Source organism: Botrytis byssoidea (genome assembly GCF_014898295.1).
Source record: "Botrytis byssoidea strain MUCL 94 chromosome Unknown BBYS_027, whole genome shotgun sequence".
NCBI lineage: Eukaryota > Fungi > Ascomycota > Leotiomycetes > Helotiales > Sclerotiniaceae > Botrytis > Botrytis byssoidea.
This window is the reverse complement of record NW_024065868.1, coordinates 41,838-57,646: the sequence shown is the minus strand read 5'-3', so window position 1 is coordinate 57,646 and position 15,809 is coordinate 41,838. Positions and strand designations below refer to the sequence as shown.

At 43.4% G+C, this 15,809-nt stretch overlaps 6 protein-coding genes across 6 annotated transcripts; 2 read left to right on the top strand and 4 right to left on the bottom strand.

Annotated features, from left to right (window-relative positions):
- Positions 1-602: 602 nt before the first annotated feature.
- Positions 603-1,945, top strand: EAE97_010305 (uncharacterized protein; the record flags this gene model as incomplete). Its single annotated transcript, XM_038880820.1, has 5 exons — positions 603-746; positions 801-905; positions 953-1,341; positions 1,401-1,468; positions 1,524-1,945. The coding sequence occupies 5 exons, from the start codon at positions 603-605 to the stop codon at positions 1,943-1,945; spliced, it is 1,128 nt and encodes a 375-aa protein (XP_038728214.1).
- An 885-nt stretch (positions 1,946-2,830) lies between these two features.
- EAE97_010304 (uncharacterized protein) lies at positions 2,831-4,171 on the top strand (the record flags this gene model as incomplete). The annotated part of the gene is made up of 3 exons (XM_038880819.1): positions 2,831-3,201; positions 3,270-3,747; positions 3,830-4,171. The coding sequence occupies 3 exons, from the start codon at positions 2,831-2,833 to the stop codon at positions 4,169-4,171; spliced, it is 1,191 nt and encodes a 396-aa protein (XP_038728213.1).
- Positions 4,172-6,727: 2,556 nt separating this feature from the next.
- On the bottom strand, positions 6,728-7,327 carry EAE97_010303 (uncharacterized protein; the record flags this gene model as incomplete). Its single annotated transcript, XM_038880818.1, has 1 exon — positions 6,728-7,327. The coding sequence occupies one exon, from the start codon at positions 7,325-7,327 to the stop codon at positions 6,728-6,730; it is 600 nt and encodes a 199-aa protein (XP_038728212.1).
- A 1,557-nt stretch (positions 7,328-8,884) lies between these two features.
- EAE97_010302 (uncharacterized protein) lies at positions 8,885-10,554 on the bottom strand (the record flags this gene model as incomplete). Its single annotated transcript, XM_038880817.1, has 2 exons — positions 8,885-10,233; positions 10,431-10,554. 2 exons carry the CDS (start codon positions 10,552-10,554, stop codon positions 8,885-8,887), a joined length of 1,473 nt encoding a protein of 490 aa, XP_038728211.1.
- Positions 10,555-11,837: 1,283 nt separating this feature from the next.
- EAE97_010301 (uncharacterized protein) lies at positions 11,838-12,806 on the bottom strand (the record flags this gene model as incomplete). The annotated part of the gene is made up of 1 exon (XM_038880816.1): positions 11,838-12,806. The coding sequence occupies one exon, from the start codon at positions 12,804-12,806 to the stop codon at positions 11,838-11,840; it is 969 nt and encodes a 322-aa protein (XP_038728210.1).
- A 344-nt stretch (positions 12,807-13,150) lies between these two features.
- Positions 13,151-15,793, bottom strand: EAE97_010300 (uncharacterized protein; the record flags this gene model as incomplete). The annotated part of the gene is made up of 2 exons (XM_038880815.1): positions 13,151-14,509; positions 14,570-15,793. The coding sequence occupies 2 exons, from the start codon at positions 15,791-15,793 to the stop codon at positions 13,151-13,153; spliced, it is 2,583 nt and encodes an 860-aa protein (XP_038728209.1).
- Positions 15,794-15,809: the final 16 nt, after the last annotated feature.

Sequence of the window (15,809 nt, the reverse complement as noted above, 5' to 3'; positions counted from 1 at the left end):
TATTTGGGGCTTAGACATCAGTGAATTCATTGACTGTGACTGTTTTCAGATACTTTAGAGGTACAGTAATTCTTTGGACTCAGTATGCATGTCGTTTCGTCGAATATCGAAATGTTGCACTGCTTATTGAGCAAGCAGGTGATACTTCCCTCAAAGTTGTCTCGCCCAGAGGTAGGTAAAATTTTCAAATACTTCTACAAATATGGCATGTTTGCGTTTCTATTCTTTTCTATCTCACTTGAACTCAATTTAGAGTGTGGTAAACGATCTAAAACATTTCGTACTTTCCAGAGTTGGATGAGGTATGATCCCACATCAAATCTACGTCGCTCATACCCTTTCTCCCGCTTCAAACGATATGTAATCCTTCTCGCCCCCGATTCTTCTTTCCTTCGATCTCTCTTTACTATTGTTTTTTCTTCTTCAATCATCTTATTCCAAGCATCTGTCGGCATGCCTGCAAGTTAATTATCACTTTATGGCATGATGCGCTTCTACAACCTACAACATCCTTCAGTATACCTAAAAACGCAATTAACAAATCCACCAGGAACCATATTCCATCGTTACGAAGAAAGTCGTAACAATTGTCCCAAATGAGAATGGACTCTTATGGTCCATCCATACTGGCAACAACAATCATTTTCCTCATTCTCGGTGTTTTTGTTGTCTCACTCCGTTACTATACTCGAGTGGTAATTCGAAATACCATTGGCCATGATGATTTTCTTATTCTCTTATCTCTCGTAAGACATACCATCGATGATCTCAGTATTCGGTATTCTGACTGGGGGTTTTAGGGCCTTTATATCGTGATGGCATCACTACTCTTCGTTGGCGTTCAACGAGGCATCGGTCAACACAAGAAGGAAATGAAGACGGATGACATTGTTGAAAGCTCGAAGGTTTCAACACCGATTCTGAGATCATACAACCAACTGACAATCAACAGTACGTCTGGCTCACGGTCTTAATTTACATAAATGCTGTTACGGTGGTCAAAGCTTCCTATGCCACATGTCTCCTGCGTCTCACTGAGGCCAGCCCTTGCGCATACGCTCTTTGGGCTGGACTATCAATCAACGTTATCATATGCTTCATAGCAAGCTTTTACCTGATTTTCAATTGTCAGCCAATTTCATACGCTTGGAAGCAGGGCGACTCGAGCGTGGATGGTTATTGCAATTACGACTCAGCAGATGCTCTAGGTTATGCATGGGCCGGACTCTCTCTAGCGCTATATCTCCTCTTCACCCTAATTCCGGTCGCATTAGTTTGGAATATGCAAATGCACATAAAGACGAAGACATTCGTTGTCACTGTCCTGGGATTAGGATTGTTGTAAGTGAACACGTATATTTTCGACATCTGAGTTGTGAGATTTGCTGACCGAGTGCCAGCGCTGGTGTTGCTTGTGCTGTACGAATCGGAGTATTCGCTGTGGACTTGGATTATACAGATCCTCTTTGTTCGGGGCCCTGTCCTCTTGCCTTAACATGACCGTAACTAATCAATGTTCATAGATTCAATATCTCCAATGCTCATTTGGTCTGTAGTTGAAGCTGGTTTGGGAATCGTGGCAAGCTGCATCGCAACATTACGACCTCTCCTTCGGCACTACAACATTCAAGACCTAGAGGAGATTGAACTCGAAGACGAGGTCGGACACGGTGAGGGTGGACGAGAACAAGGTCAACGGGCATACAAAATGTCAACAGTATCCCAAATCCTTGCCAAATTTATAGGTCATGGTGCACATACCGTGACCGTCATTCACCAAGGAAGTGAAGCTACGATTCCCGCGAATGGTCAAATCAAGGAGAGAAGGACATACAACATCACTACTTTTCAGAGAAGTTCGGCGGATATGCAACACGAACGTGAAATGCAAGGAGTTGCTGGCAAAGTTCCCGAGCCAGATGACGTGAATACCGGGGGTTGGTGAGAGCAAACGAGATTCATTATGGTTCCGATAACATAGTAAAATTGGTCTTCGAGAAAAGAAGAAGATGGGTCAAGGATTCATTTTATATTCAGGTTATGGTACTGTTTTGATCAATGCGAATACATTTTCAGGTTCTGTTCTATACTGATTGCATCTTGTTTACAATGTTAAAGAATGCCTACTGGTGTGCAAGTGTACACAATCTTTGCTAGATTCCTGCTGCATTGAACCCTTTCTACCCCATGTTTGTAGGCGACAGGGTAAAATTCGGCAAATCTACCGGTCAATCTAAAATACCCGAAACATTGCAAGGGCAATGAGGTTATCCGTACGTGATCAAGGGTAAGCAAATTAATATCCGGTCGCCATGCATTCGCCGAGCCGGAACTCTCTTTTTCTAGCTAGGGACCTAAGAGAATGGTGACATCTTAAGTTTGTGTGGATTCTTCAAAGACTAATTAAGAGGTTGGGATCACAATGGGGCTTGTGGGGCAATTTGGTTTTACCACCAATAGAATCACGAAGATATCTGAGATCGGAAGACTGATAAATCCCATTAACGGTGTACGAAAGGAATGTTCGGAAAAGGTAAACTCGGATTAAGATAAAGAAAGAGTTGTAAATGAATGAATCGTCTGATAAATCCAGGAATAATATATGCAAGGTGAACTTACTGGGCGTCACTTTAGGCTTCGGTCTTACTAGTCTCCCGCATGGGTACCCTTTCTGCATGCATGATGTGAATGTAGAAGAGCTTAAGCTTATCAAGCATGCCGATATTGGACAAGGTCTAAATCGTATGTCTTGAAGGTTCATATACTGGGTGGTATCGCCGGCATGTTCGACGTGATCTCTAGGTTTCCAGACGAAACTCAAGCTTTCAATATGTTCATCTCAAAATCCCTCATCTTCATACTCGCAAGTTCTCAGGTTCTCGCGTCCAGACTATTTGTGGCTTCATATGCAGGAACCGTTACTACTTTGTCACTCGATGAAGATGCAAACGGTGCATATTCATTCGGAGTCATTGCGACATCTACGGCTTGCGCGGCCAATTCCTCGTGGATCACCTTAGATTCTTCCCGGGATATTTTGTTTTGCGCGGATAGAGGTTCGACTGCAAGCAATGGAACCCTCAATTCGTTGAAGATCCAGGATGATGGTTCTCTGGTGGCATTGGATAGAGTTGAGACTCCGGTTGGGGCAGCGGCTACAGTATTGTATGCGAATAATACTGCTTTGGCTTTAGCTTATTAGTAAGGATTCACTCATTATTTGCCGCTTGACTTGATTTTGGGACTTGTACTAAGTGACCGGTCAATAGTTCCTCAAGCAGCGTAGGATCTTTGGATGTCACCTCCGCAACTAACATCCTCCCTCTCCAAACCTTCACCTATAACCTTACAACTCCCGGCGCGGACCCCCAATACGAAACCGCACCGCATCCACACGAAGCAATCACCGACCCCACAGAATCCTTTGTTCTCGTCCCAGATCTGGGTGCCGATCTCGTGAGAATCTATCGCATCGATCAAGATACCAAGTTATTGGAACCACTTGAGCCATTGAAGACTCCCGTCGGAAGTGGACCCAGACATGCAAATTGGCTTGTTTCGGAAGCAGGAATCACGTACTTTTACTTGGTCAGCCAATTGACTAATAGACTTACGGCATATGAGGTTACATATGAAAGTGATAACACTTTGAGGTTTGAAGTGAAGTTTGAGAGGAGTCTTTTGGAGACGACTACTCCAGGCGAGGAATTACAATTTTATAGCGCTGCGTCAGGGATCCAGATTACAGTAAGTGATAATTCTTCGGAGGATCATAATTCTCTCCAAATTTTGTCACTTGAAAATTACATGAGATTAATGTGCCTTCTAGCCCGATCATAACTACCTCCTCATCTCTCAACGCAACGATACACACTTCAGTATTCCCGATCCTTCTTCCCCATCAGCCACAAATGTCATTCCCTCCGACTCTCTCTTAACCTTTTCTCTCAACCATGCGAACGGTAATTTTTCACTTGTCTCAATTGACGCTGCTGGAGGTAGTTTCCCAAGACAGTTCTCTATCAACAAAGCTGGGGACTTGGTAGCTGTGGGCTTGCAAAACGATGGAAGAGTAGCGTTGTTGAAGAGGAATGTAGATGGAGGAGACTTGGAGATTGTCGCTGGAATTGATATTGAGGGACAGGTTGTTTGTATTGTTTGGGACGAATAGATGGAAGGATTAGTGTTGATCTGAGGATGACTTCCGCGCCAATTGTTGTCGTACTGGCTTCAGCATTAGATTTAGTGCTCGGCATGAATGAAAACTTTTCTCGTACAGCTTCTCATGTGCATTTGATTGCAGAGTAGTACTCCACACTCGTTTTTTCTTTGAAAGTCATAGTTCAATTCCGTATAAAATTGGATTACCAGTTGACGTAGATGTTTACTAGAGGATAAAAACTTCAAAGTTTAAAATCACGTTTGTCAGATTTTTACAAGTACAGTTTGAATCCTTCTTCCCAGATTTTGTCGCCGGATCAATCTGAGTCTTCCCACGTACCAATTGAGCTACTCAGCTTTCTCTGCCCTCTGTTCGCATCCTTTTGATAGTCATATCTATGACAAAATAAATGAATAGCATTGCCAATAAACCTCCAAATAGCTGTGTAATTCCCTGCCGAGCCTTGTCGCGCTTTCGATTCTTTTCGAGGTCTTGCATGCGATCAAAAAGTTGAATCATCTGAGTAGATGTTTGCTAGATTCAAAGTCAGAATGTTCTCAAATCTCAGGGTATAGAATGGGGGTACCGTAGTTTCTTCATCATTAGGAAATGGAATTTTATCAAGATCCAACTTCATCAACGCATCTTGTTTTTTATTCCCTGTAAATTAATCAGATTACATATTCCACATATCATCTCCTAATTCAATCAGGAACGAGAATCCTCACATTTTTCTTCACTCTCGGGATCATAAGTACGGATTCGTTCAAACTCACTTATGTATGCTTTCATATAATGATCGGTGAATTTAGCGTTGAACCCAGCTGTATATGATCGGTTGAACGAGTCCCAACATGCTTTTTGATATGCTTCGATGTATGCCTTCCTATACATTTCGGCATAGAGTTTCTTGTAGGATTCCTCTGGACTGTACGAGGGTTCTACTGTACCAGTGTCGGCTGGCGCTTCCGGAACTTCCGGATTTCATGATTGTTCAGCTGTATCGTTGTCGGCTTCTGGACTTTTTGAATCGGTGGATTTAGGTTCACTAGGCTGAGCCCATAAAGCGGCTTTTTGTTTCTGTGTATTTATCAAGGAGGGAGGCACAGTTGCAGGAGAATAAACATTTCGTTCGCCGGAAGAGAGTTCCGGGGTCGCAGATCCTTGGTTCATGATTATTGAGTTAGACATGGGAATAATCGGTCTGGTTAAGCAAGCCTGGATTTATTGTAATTGATCTGGTAATAATGAAGTTTGCTTGATTTTGGAAAAAGTGGAAGCCATAAATGATGTTTGAAAATTGGATGTAGGTGAAGGTTTTGTCACTTTTTGTGACTGATTCTCACCAGCAAGGTGACTGTTGTGGTAGAGAATTAGAGTCAGAAGCCTTTTATGACTCTAAAGTGTGTAATGAGACATATCCCAAAGTCAAAATGCCTGAAGTGCCAACATTACATAGTTTATGATTCCCTCACAAGCCTCGATAAGGCAACTTCATGCCATTTCCTCTCATCTCTCAACCGTGGTAATCATTCACTGTTACATCCTGTTCATCTTGCTCCTACACCTTCTTCAACTCATGCCCCGCATTATATTCCATATTGCATGCACGCTCCATTGTCTAGAGATTCTCATGTAATTCATAATCTTCCTTTCCAAACAGGGATGGTAAAACCATGATGTGAAGTCATCGAGATGTGAATCCCGTTAAGAGCCGTTCTGGTTATCATGGGAATTTCCCCCTCTTTACATTTACGCCATTCACTGAATGGAAAATCTCAACAAGTAACTGTGTGAATCAGCAGTGCAAAGTTTTATTCGTATTATCAAGTTCTATCGCTACATCTTGAGGAATACTCATCAGAGGAAGGGTATCTTTTTCTGCAGCAAAGCCAAACCTGGTTCATACCACGAGCGATAGGGAAAAAAAGAGAAGTGTATCGAATCAGTGATCAGTCATTGTTATTTGGTGAACATTTGTGATCCAGATTCCCTCAGAAGCGCAGGATACCCATTCTCAGACATGTTGCAACTTGCAAGCTTTTTCGCCACATCCTTGGTACTCCATGTTCCGTGACCAAGAGCCTCCTCAACCTGACACATCTCCAAGTTTCATAGTTTGAACACTGTCGCTGATGGTCGAGTTCGTGGTAACGGGCAACACGAATGTCCTTTTCAACCCCGTAGACTCTATCATTCTAGAGTCGCAGTATCTTTCGTTTTACCCGGCATGCAAGTTTGGCATTTCCGGAAGAAACATCGCAAGCGCATGCAAATGTAAGGTTCTGATTTGCATCCGTGTTCAATATATACGGTAGAGTAGCTCTGACAAGCTTTTTGATACATGTAGTGAGGTTCTTCAAGGGATCAATCCACTCGATTGAATGGATGTCCTTCGAAATGGATGGTTTGCGAAGTCTATCAGGTTGACAAGAAACTTCCAACATTATCCACTTGAACAATGTCATCACGTTCCTGACGCAATGTAACCCTCCACTAAATTGGTAACGAGTCTTCTTGTCCCATAGCTTGGGTAGCTCTACTAACTCTACATATGAAAGATTCTTATATCCCACGTGCAAGTGGCCTTCCAATCCCATGTTTAACTCTTTCAAGTACAGTAGCTCTTCCAGATCCAAATGTAACAGAGTCTTTCACTCTACATATAGTGGATCTGTCCATCCGCCTTCCACTTTCACATGTATAACAATATCCCAATCTCGCACCATCTTTACTTTGAAGTTTAGGCATCGTGGTGGGAGAATTTGAACCACTACTCCCAGGGCAAGTTATGCATTCACTTCCACATAAAACATCCACGAATACATGACCCGTTTTCCATCCTCTTTTACAAGCCCAAGAATAGATATAGCCAACACACCCGTCTTTGCACTTGTCTCTTCTGTAGATAGAATCTTTCGATTCATTAGAGATTGGATTACTTGTATGTCCATGATGCCAAATATGCCCTGCCCATGTATAGAGCTTTTGAACTTCTGTTGGGATTTCTCCTGACGGGGATTGTGGAATGGTCTCGATGAGAGTCGCGGGGAATATTTTGACCGTGTATTTCGGCTTTGAAAGTAAAGCGTTCACGGCAGGACATTCACCGTGTGATGCGTTGTTTGAATCTTTAGAGCAGAATTTGTTTGTGACTAAATACATTCTTGAGGTTGTTGATGGAGTTGTCTTTGGAGATTTCAACAATTTTCTTGAGGTCTTTTTGAAATATATGGTCGTGTAAGTATTAGTGGATGTTGCAGTTGCAAGCAAAGGTTAGAAGGAAGGAGGATGACTCCGGTAAGATCATTTCATTTAGCCATTTGAATATTTCCAGCTGTGATGAATGATACATTGCGGGGTCAAAAGCAATCATCATTTATCCTGATTTTCTGAGAAGGACTAGATGAACAATTTGATCTCGGGCTTTGAATTTTTCGAGACTGTTTGAATAAGCCTCTCTTGAGCATAAATCGTCATGTCACCTGTTCAGGGAAAGCCCAACCACTGAAAATACAGGATCACCCACTAATAAGTCAACCACCCCATATATTCTACACCTGATGAATTCTGGCAGTGGATCTACGTTGCTATCCCACACTTTGTTAAGTTCAATAGAGATCAATGAATGACTGGAGTAACAGGCTTGAGCGATAGATCAGAAAAAGAAAATATTTGCAATCATGTTGGCTACAGTAATACAATGATCACGACGTTTATTTAAACGAAACGGTGCCTACCTAGTAGGCTCGACTCTCGAGGTAGGGTAGGCACGTGGTAGGTCACCGCTTGCACGAAATAATTAGCAATCAACCTCCTCTTTATGTGGGAATCGGCTATAAATCTTTCATATCCATCGCCAATGCCTGGCATTCCATGACGCATTGCCTCTTATGGTCATGCTACTCAGCAACCTCATTTAATAACAGGCGTCAATGATATTTGAGGATGGTATCAAAAGTTGATCAAGCATTGATTTCATGAGCCCGAGACCTCGGGAGGGTTGGAAACTCCAACTAGCATCATTGAAGCCACACCGTCAAATTTATAGAATAGTACTTGGTACACAACCCGCTGGCAATTGTCGCTGTTATTGGAAATACAGATAATTGTTAATCAGTTTTTCTTAAATCGAATCATATCAATTAGATTGGGCGATAAAATTATGATGGCATTGATCAAGATTTTGATGTTAAAAGGTCAAGCGCCAGTGTCAATTCACCATGGGCGAAGGAAATTGATTTCAATTTACATTACATTCTATTAAACTTACCAAACTTGCATGATTCTAATTACAGCGTTTTATTCGATCTTTTTGATATTACACAAATTGCTCACAAGCCATTCATACAATAGAATCACCAAGAGCTATGTTATATGTATTAGCTGAGGTGGGATTTGTAATGAATGATGATATAATTTTATATCCAGTTGAAAACCAGGCATTTAGATTATCCCTCCTCAAAATACAACATAAGAGCTACCAATCACCCTTCCCCCCCCCTTCTCAAGAAGCTTTACGACCAGAAACAATGAATATGTGGTATGGGATGCTATATATAATCTAGTCCAAGGCTAAGAAGAACCTTAAGATTAATGAGAAGATAGTGTTGTCCATTAACACCACGTCGACTCGCTTGGCTGTGGGCGTGAAATCTAAATCCTTGTATTGAATTAGCAATTCTCTATATCACAGTTCTGACAAATATACAAGAAAAGTACTTACTGTCTAGTAGATCTGTGAGGCCTAGTGTCGAATTGATGGGGAGAGCCAGGGAGAGGCTGCCCTTCAACAGATTCATCGTCGAATTGTTCAGAAGAATGGTTATCATGCCACTTACGATGGTCGCTTTTATGGTTTGATTTACGGTCACCGCGACCCTTTGAATTATTATTTTTGAATTTTGATCTGGGTTCGGGTTTGCGCACTAAGCCTTTTGAGGTCATGGCATCTACATATCCTGCGTGCTCCAAGACTTTCCCTAGGAGACTACTATCTCGGATCTGTCTAGATTTGGGATTTTTCCAATCACCCGGAAAACTGTGTTTCCACGGGTAATTGGATTTGACAAACTCTCTTTGTGAGGATGATCTTCTTCTGTCATCGCGAGGAGATGAGCTTTGCGAGCTTTCGCACGAGTCTAAGCCACCGAGATCGCTGCTATGTGCACCCGAGATCGAAGACTTATTTGAGCCGGCTTGTTTTTGACCGCGCGCGACTTCCTGTAGGGGAGGTCTACCACGAGACTGATCGCCATCTCTTAGATCCGGAGGGAACTCTGGGTCTGGATAAGGATTTCGATTTAGATCTCTTTCTCGAGATGGTCGGATTCCTTCGATTGTTATCTGTTGTGCTTGCTCGGTAGTAGGGGGGCGAGTGCCGTGGGGTGTACGAAAATTCAATTTTTGAGGGAGAGGTATTGAGTCCGCGGCAGCAGAAACTAACTGTGGGGGAATAGACTGGCCTTGACGCCTACCTTCATGAAATTGCTCTTGCTGTGCTGGTTGCCCTTGGAGATTTGATGGGCACTGAGGTATGGGATTAGAGTAGCTGGGAGCTCCTCTTTGCGGTTGGGATGGCGCTCGAGCATTCCCTGAACGAAAAGGGCCAGGATCCAGCTGCACTACTTTTCGAAGATTTGGGTGTAATCGCGCATCCGCCGAGCGATAAAAATTGGGGTAGACGTGTGTCGGATGTTCTCCTTGAGAACGTGGTGGTGTTTGGGTATCCGACGGATGATGAGGGCTGTTATTGAGATGATTTGGAAGACCTCCTGAGTGGGGCGATTCTCCTGGGTGGTATGAATCTCTCGACTGGTTCGAAACTTCTGAACCGATTCTGGAATTAGATGTTACGGCGAGCTTGGCCATCTTTTTCGGGGTTCCTTGAAAATGCTGTCTTTCATTACTCGAATACACAGTTTCTTGCTGTAATTTTGGTGCTTCTAGCGGAGAGAAAGTTTCACTGCCGCTTCTAGGTTGATCTCGAGAAAGCCGAGGACGAGGGCTGGTCTTTGCAGAGGCATCTTTCTCTCTCCAGCTACGTTGACTGGTCACATTTTCTGTGTATCCTGGAGAACGAGTATGATGGTTATCCTTAGATAATTGTGATTCTGAGTGAGACAAAGGCAACGGCGGTGGTGGGGGGCGTTCTCGTCTCTGAATCTCCGTGACACTCCGTTCAGGAAGATCCAATTCTCGACGGAGGGGTGCGTACTCCAGGGCAGCAGCAATAAATTGTCCAAAGATACGCTGATGAGGTTGTTACCAAGATGCTCTGAAACTCCTCCTGAGCGGGATAATTCTCCTGAGCGGGATTGGGGGGCAGAACGTTTGGCTGATCTTTCCCGTTGTCTTGATTTGTGTTGACGATATGGGGTTGAGCTACTCATGATTGCTTGCAATAGAGGTAATGTACTTGGAAACGGTGTTTGTTTATAGATTCGTTTTGAATACAGTGAATGAATATTTATTCGTTCAATGTAGATGTAGATGAGAAAGTGCTTGAAGCGGGGGACTTGAAGGCTTAAGAGGTGTTTTGCAGCTCTCATTCAGACCCCTTGAAATCATGATGATTCATTATCTTGTAGTATGAATATCAATGTGACTGCAACTCTTGACAGATGTGACTTGGAATGGATAAAAAGCCACTGAAAGAGCATCGAAATGACTGTAAAATTGAAAAATGACAGGAGTGATAGCGGAATCTTTGAAAACAGAATTGCATGACATTGAAATAATGTTTTGTAGTTGATATGACTATCATTCCAAGGATCAATCAAATGATTTCTATTTGGCTGCTAAATGAATATACATTTCACATTTTCATACATGATTTGCACGATGAGTGGAATAAGGTAGGCACAGTTTTTTGACTGCGATGAAAATTAAAGCCTGGATATCTGATTCCTACAAAAGACGATGACACTCATTACATGAATGCAACTGACAATCAGAATTACTCTTTGACCTCTCACAGACCTTCCCTGATAATAATCTATAGATCTTGAAAACACTGGTTCTAGCATAATGGGATGTACATTTAAAATCTTGTCGTGCTAGATGACTCGAATACATGGATAGAATGATGCGAATAAAATGCTATAGTCGGAGAGCAAAAGAGGCAGGACACTAAGCAATAGTATAAATCTTACCTGGTCTAGAAACCAAGCATGGTAAAAGGCACAACAACAAGTATAGACTCAACTTTGAGCTCGTACCACTTAAGATGCGTCTTTTTTACTGTAGAAACCTCTAATGAAGAACGATTCTATTATGTACAGCTCAGCTCCTACTGCAATTAACTTTCCGTGATTTCTGAATAGGGTCCCCCACAATCATCCGAAGCAGCCTAAAGTATTTGATTCCTCATGGACCAAGGGACAAAAGCACCCTGAATGGGTTGGAAAATCCTGAAATACTAGAGATTCGAGCTGGAAGCTCTGACACAACTCGCTTTGAAATTTCCACAACGGGCAGTATTGCCATAATTTATGATCTATATTCAAGTATTTTGTGCCACCCAGCAAAGCTTCCGTAGGCCAAAGGAAGCGCTATTCCAACAGAAACTTTATAAACACAGAATCTAGATAGTAAAATAATCTCATCTAGTCGTTTCGATCGCGGGTATTCTCATGGATGTGTCTCATTATCTTCGAACTGGCCAAGCAGCCCTTCACATCGCATGTCCTTCCGGCCCATGCATGAAGTCATTTTCAAACCTTCCCCACCCACCTGTCGGCTCATCACACATCTTCAGACTATGAATCCTCAAGTCATAATGCCCATCTTGCGGTCTTTGTCCCTGGCAAACGTTTCCGCCCATCGCTACATTTATGATAACCTGAAAATCATTCAGCCTCCTCGTTCCCTCTGGCACCGTCGCTTTCATAACGACCTTCCCATCGATATACCAGACCATCTTTCCTCCTACACCATTCTCGGGTTGGTTCCACGCAAACTCATATGTGTGTTGTGCATGATGCATCTTATGCACCGGTGTTTCCACAACCCTATGTTTATTCCAATCCTCCCCATTAAAATGACCCCAATGCAAGCAGGTGTGATTCGTCGCATCCCCGTTCCACGTCTCCATAATATCTATCTCTCCATCATTTGGCCATGTAAAAGGTTCACGCGGGAGGAGCCAGAAAGCCGGCCAGATTCCAGAGGCACAGGGTGGTGTAATAGTTGCTACGAGACTGCCGCGATCTCGGGCTAGTGTCATATGGCTGGTTAAGCGTGCGCTTGTAAATCTACCGTTAGAGGCAATGGCTCGGAGGATCAAATGGCCGTTTTCGTCGTGGAACGAGTTTTCTCGGTCTGCGACGTAATTTTGCAGTTCATTGTTTCCCCAGCCATGATCGCCTAGCTGATGTCTGAAATTGTCGGAAACGTGTGTGTGGGGAGCGAAAGAAGGTGTCCAATAAGGATGAATCGCAGAATAGGATGGTCTATTCTGAGGAATCGGAGGAGGTGCGCCTGCATTGTGATGAGGTTGAACTTGAGGATAGTATCCTGGTGGTGCGGGTTGTGGTGGTGGGGGTGTGTGCGTTGTGGATTGACCGGGGATAGAAAAATTGTGTTGAGCAGCAAAGGCTTCTCCCTTAGCTTTAGCTTTGTCAAGAATATTTTTAAAAGACATATTATCGTATGGGGTTTGGTTTGATGTAAAATGTGTGGAATTTTGCGGTGAAGTTACTCGAGTATAGCACGCATGTTACGTCAATGTGCGGATCGGCCCGCAAAAATCATAAGGCTGCGCTACTTGCGGGGTCTCTCGGTAAGTTCGATTTTTCCACCCCTAAGATCTGAAATAGTAACGCTCAGGGCAGGGATCTATTATGACCATTACGAGTAGTGATTGTACGTTTCCTTTATGCTATACTCTATTCGCACTTTTCTTCTATGACTTTCTCTCTTCTCCATCTTTGACAGCAAATACAAATGTACGAACATATATTATGCAAATCTACTCTCTCTCAGTCATTACAAAAATTTCGTCTTCTCCATACTGTTCGTGAATAACTCCCTACACCTAACTCTACTGCCCAATCTCGCACACAGTAAGAATGCCCCACTCAATTTTCGATGCAAACTATAAGTTTCTTCTGGCGGTGGCGCTAGTCGCTCTCTGATCATGATCGGAATGAGAGCCTTTACTCTTTCCGTAATGGTCTGGTCTCTGAAATCATAAATCTCAGGGGAAGACTCTAAAAATGGTTCTGCGAGAGTGAGAACAGATTGTATGTGCGCGTCTAACATTGCCTTAGATTCTTGGCCTGTAAGATACCCGAGATCGATAGACAGAGCGCGAACTGTATCTCTCTCTGATCTTGAGGCTGCGTCTAGTAGTTGTGTGTATTTGGTAATGAACTCTTCGGGATACTCGCGAGAGGCACCGAAATCGAGAAGTTCTAGTTTATTGGTTTGTGCGTTGTAGAGGAAATTCGTCCAATTAGGATCGGTCTGCATGTATTTGAACTCAGTAATCTCGCGAAGACAGAGGCGTAGAATCTGGGTTCCAATCCAGTCTCGTTGCTCCTGCGTAAAACTTTGAGCGCGAGTAACACCAACTCCTTCCATATATTCCATAGTAAGAACCTGTTTCCCTGATGCTTCAGAAAACACTTTTGGTACGACGAAAACATCTTTTTCATCCGCCAGAAGTTCCTGGAAACGCAGTCCGCATTCCGCTTCTCGAATATAATCGCATTCCCATCCCAGCTCTGTTCGGGCATTTGCTATCGTTTTATCGAGAAACAAGCCTTTTGGTAAAAGACGAGATGCTGTTAGTAGTATTGCGAGGTTATTAAGATCGGAGTCTATGGAATCTGCGACTCCAGGATATTGAATCTTTACAGCAACCTTTGCACCCGTTGATTTGAGTGTTGCACGATGGACCTGACCAATAGATGCAGCAGCCAAAGGGACTTCTTCGAATTCGCCAAATAAGTCTCTCCATTCAGGTCCGAGATTTGCTATCAATACTTTGTTTCTTTGTGAAGCAGGCATGTAGTCTGCTCGATCCTGAACTCGTTGCATTACTTCTTGGATCGGCGCCGGAAGCATTTTGGAGTCTTGGAAACTGATCATCTGGCCCAATTTCAAAGCTGCACCTCTCATCCGAGATAATTTGGTCACAAGCCTGTCCATGTTGCCTGCGCTCAACATGAAAGATCCCTCGCCGCCACCGCCACCAACTCGACGAAGACTTTCGCTGATAGCCCCTCCTACCATGCCAGCAGCGAGGCCACTATAGTTCCACAACCTTCCAAGTCTTGAAGAAGGAACACTAGATTCTCGCAGCTTATATGGGACAGGCTGTGAGCTCTTCTCTGGCTGCAACTATATCATTGTCAGATCTCAGTGTCACAAGCATCAGGTGCGAGAGGAGTTCATATTTACAGTGTTATTACTACTTTCTTTGCTAATATCTGCGGCTAGCTTTTCGATATCTTCATCGTTTTGACGAGGAGTCACGAGAACGGATTTGAGTGGACTATCCGGGGTAGTCGGTTCCGCTTGAACAGATGAATGAACATTGAACGTATCCTGGTCCTTATTTCTTGCGAGCTGGGTTTGGTCTACAGGGGTGTTTTTTACTCCCTTTAACCCCAGGGTACCTTTACCTGACCCTTGAGTTTTGCCTCCCAATAACCTAGCAACCCTTGGGCTATAGAATAGATCTGTGTTGATGCCCTCGGGCAGCTGTTCTTGCTCAGGAACTGATTCAACAGAGGGTATTTGTTTAGTCCTATCAACAGTTTCTGAGAAAGTATCAGAGTTTATAGCATCATCCCTCAAATGTCGATCATTTTCCTGTATATCGGATGTATATTTTGGTATTTTGGCCCTGGGTAGGGAAGATAAGGTAGGAGATGTGTGTCTTGATCTATCATAGAAAGAATCTTCATCGTGTCCTTCTTCCAATGGATTGTTTGAATGCCCAATTGCATCCGCAGTGACTGATGGAATTTGGCGCTCGTGTTCTTGTTGAATACGTTTTGCATTATCAGCGGATAAAGGCTTGGTTTTTGGAATAGGTATAGTCGAGGCACTCGAAGCCGCAGGATGCAATCCCTCACTATCAATCGGATCGAGCTTGGGTCCAGCTTTTGATCTGATAGGAGTTGTGTCTGCATTTAACTCGGTAGTATTGATATCTGCATTTTGGGGAGGGATTGTTCCGTCTGGAAGAGGGTAACTTTTGGCCTTTTCCTGTTGAATGTGCAAATCCCTTCTTGGAGTCGGGTTGATAGACGAATTTGACTCGGACTTTTCGTAGAAATGATCCTGCTCTAACCCCTCCTTTTTCTCTGGGGCATGCTCTTGTTCCTTCGTAGATTCTCTACTGGGTATAGGCCCACTGTCCTTCGGTTGAGAACTGGTTGTATAATCTGTTGCCTCCTTGGTCCATTCTGGCACATTATCATTCAATCTCGATGCAAGGAAAGATGCTGCTTTGGCAGTCTCCGTAACTCGGTCCGTTTGATTGCGTACTGCTCTTGCTAGAGTCGAGGTTCTATTGTATACATCAATTTGTCTTGTCTTTAGTGCAATGTGCTTCTGAGCAACCCCACGGGAAGCATTGAAGAGAGCGGCCAAGTCTAGAATCCTCTTCCCCGCCATAGTTACCAAACAATTA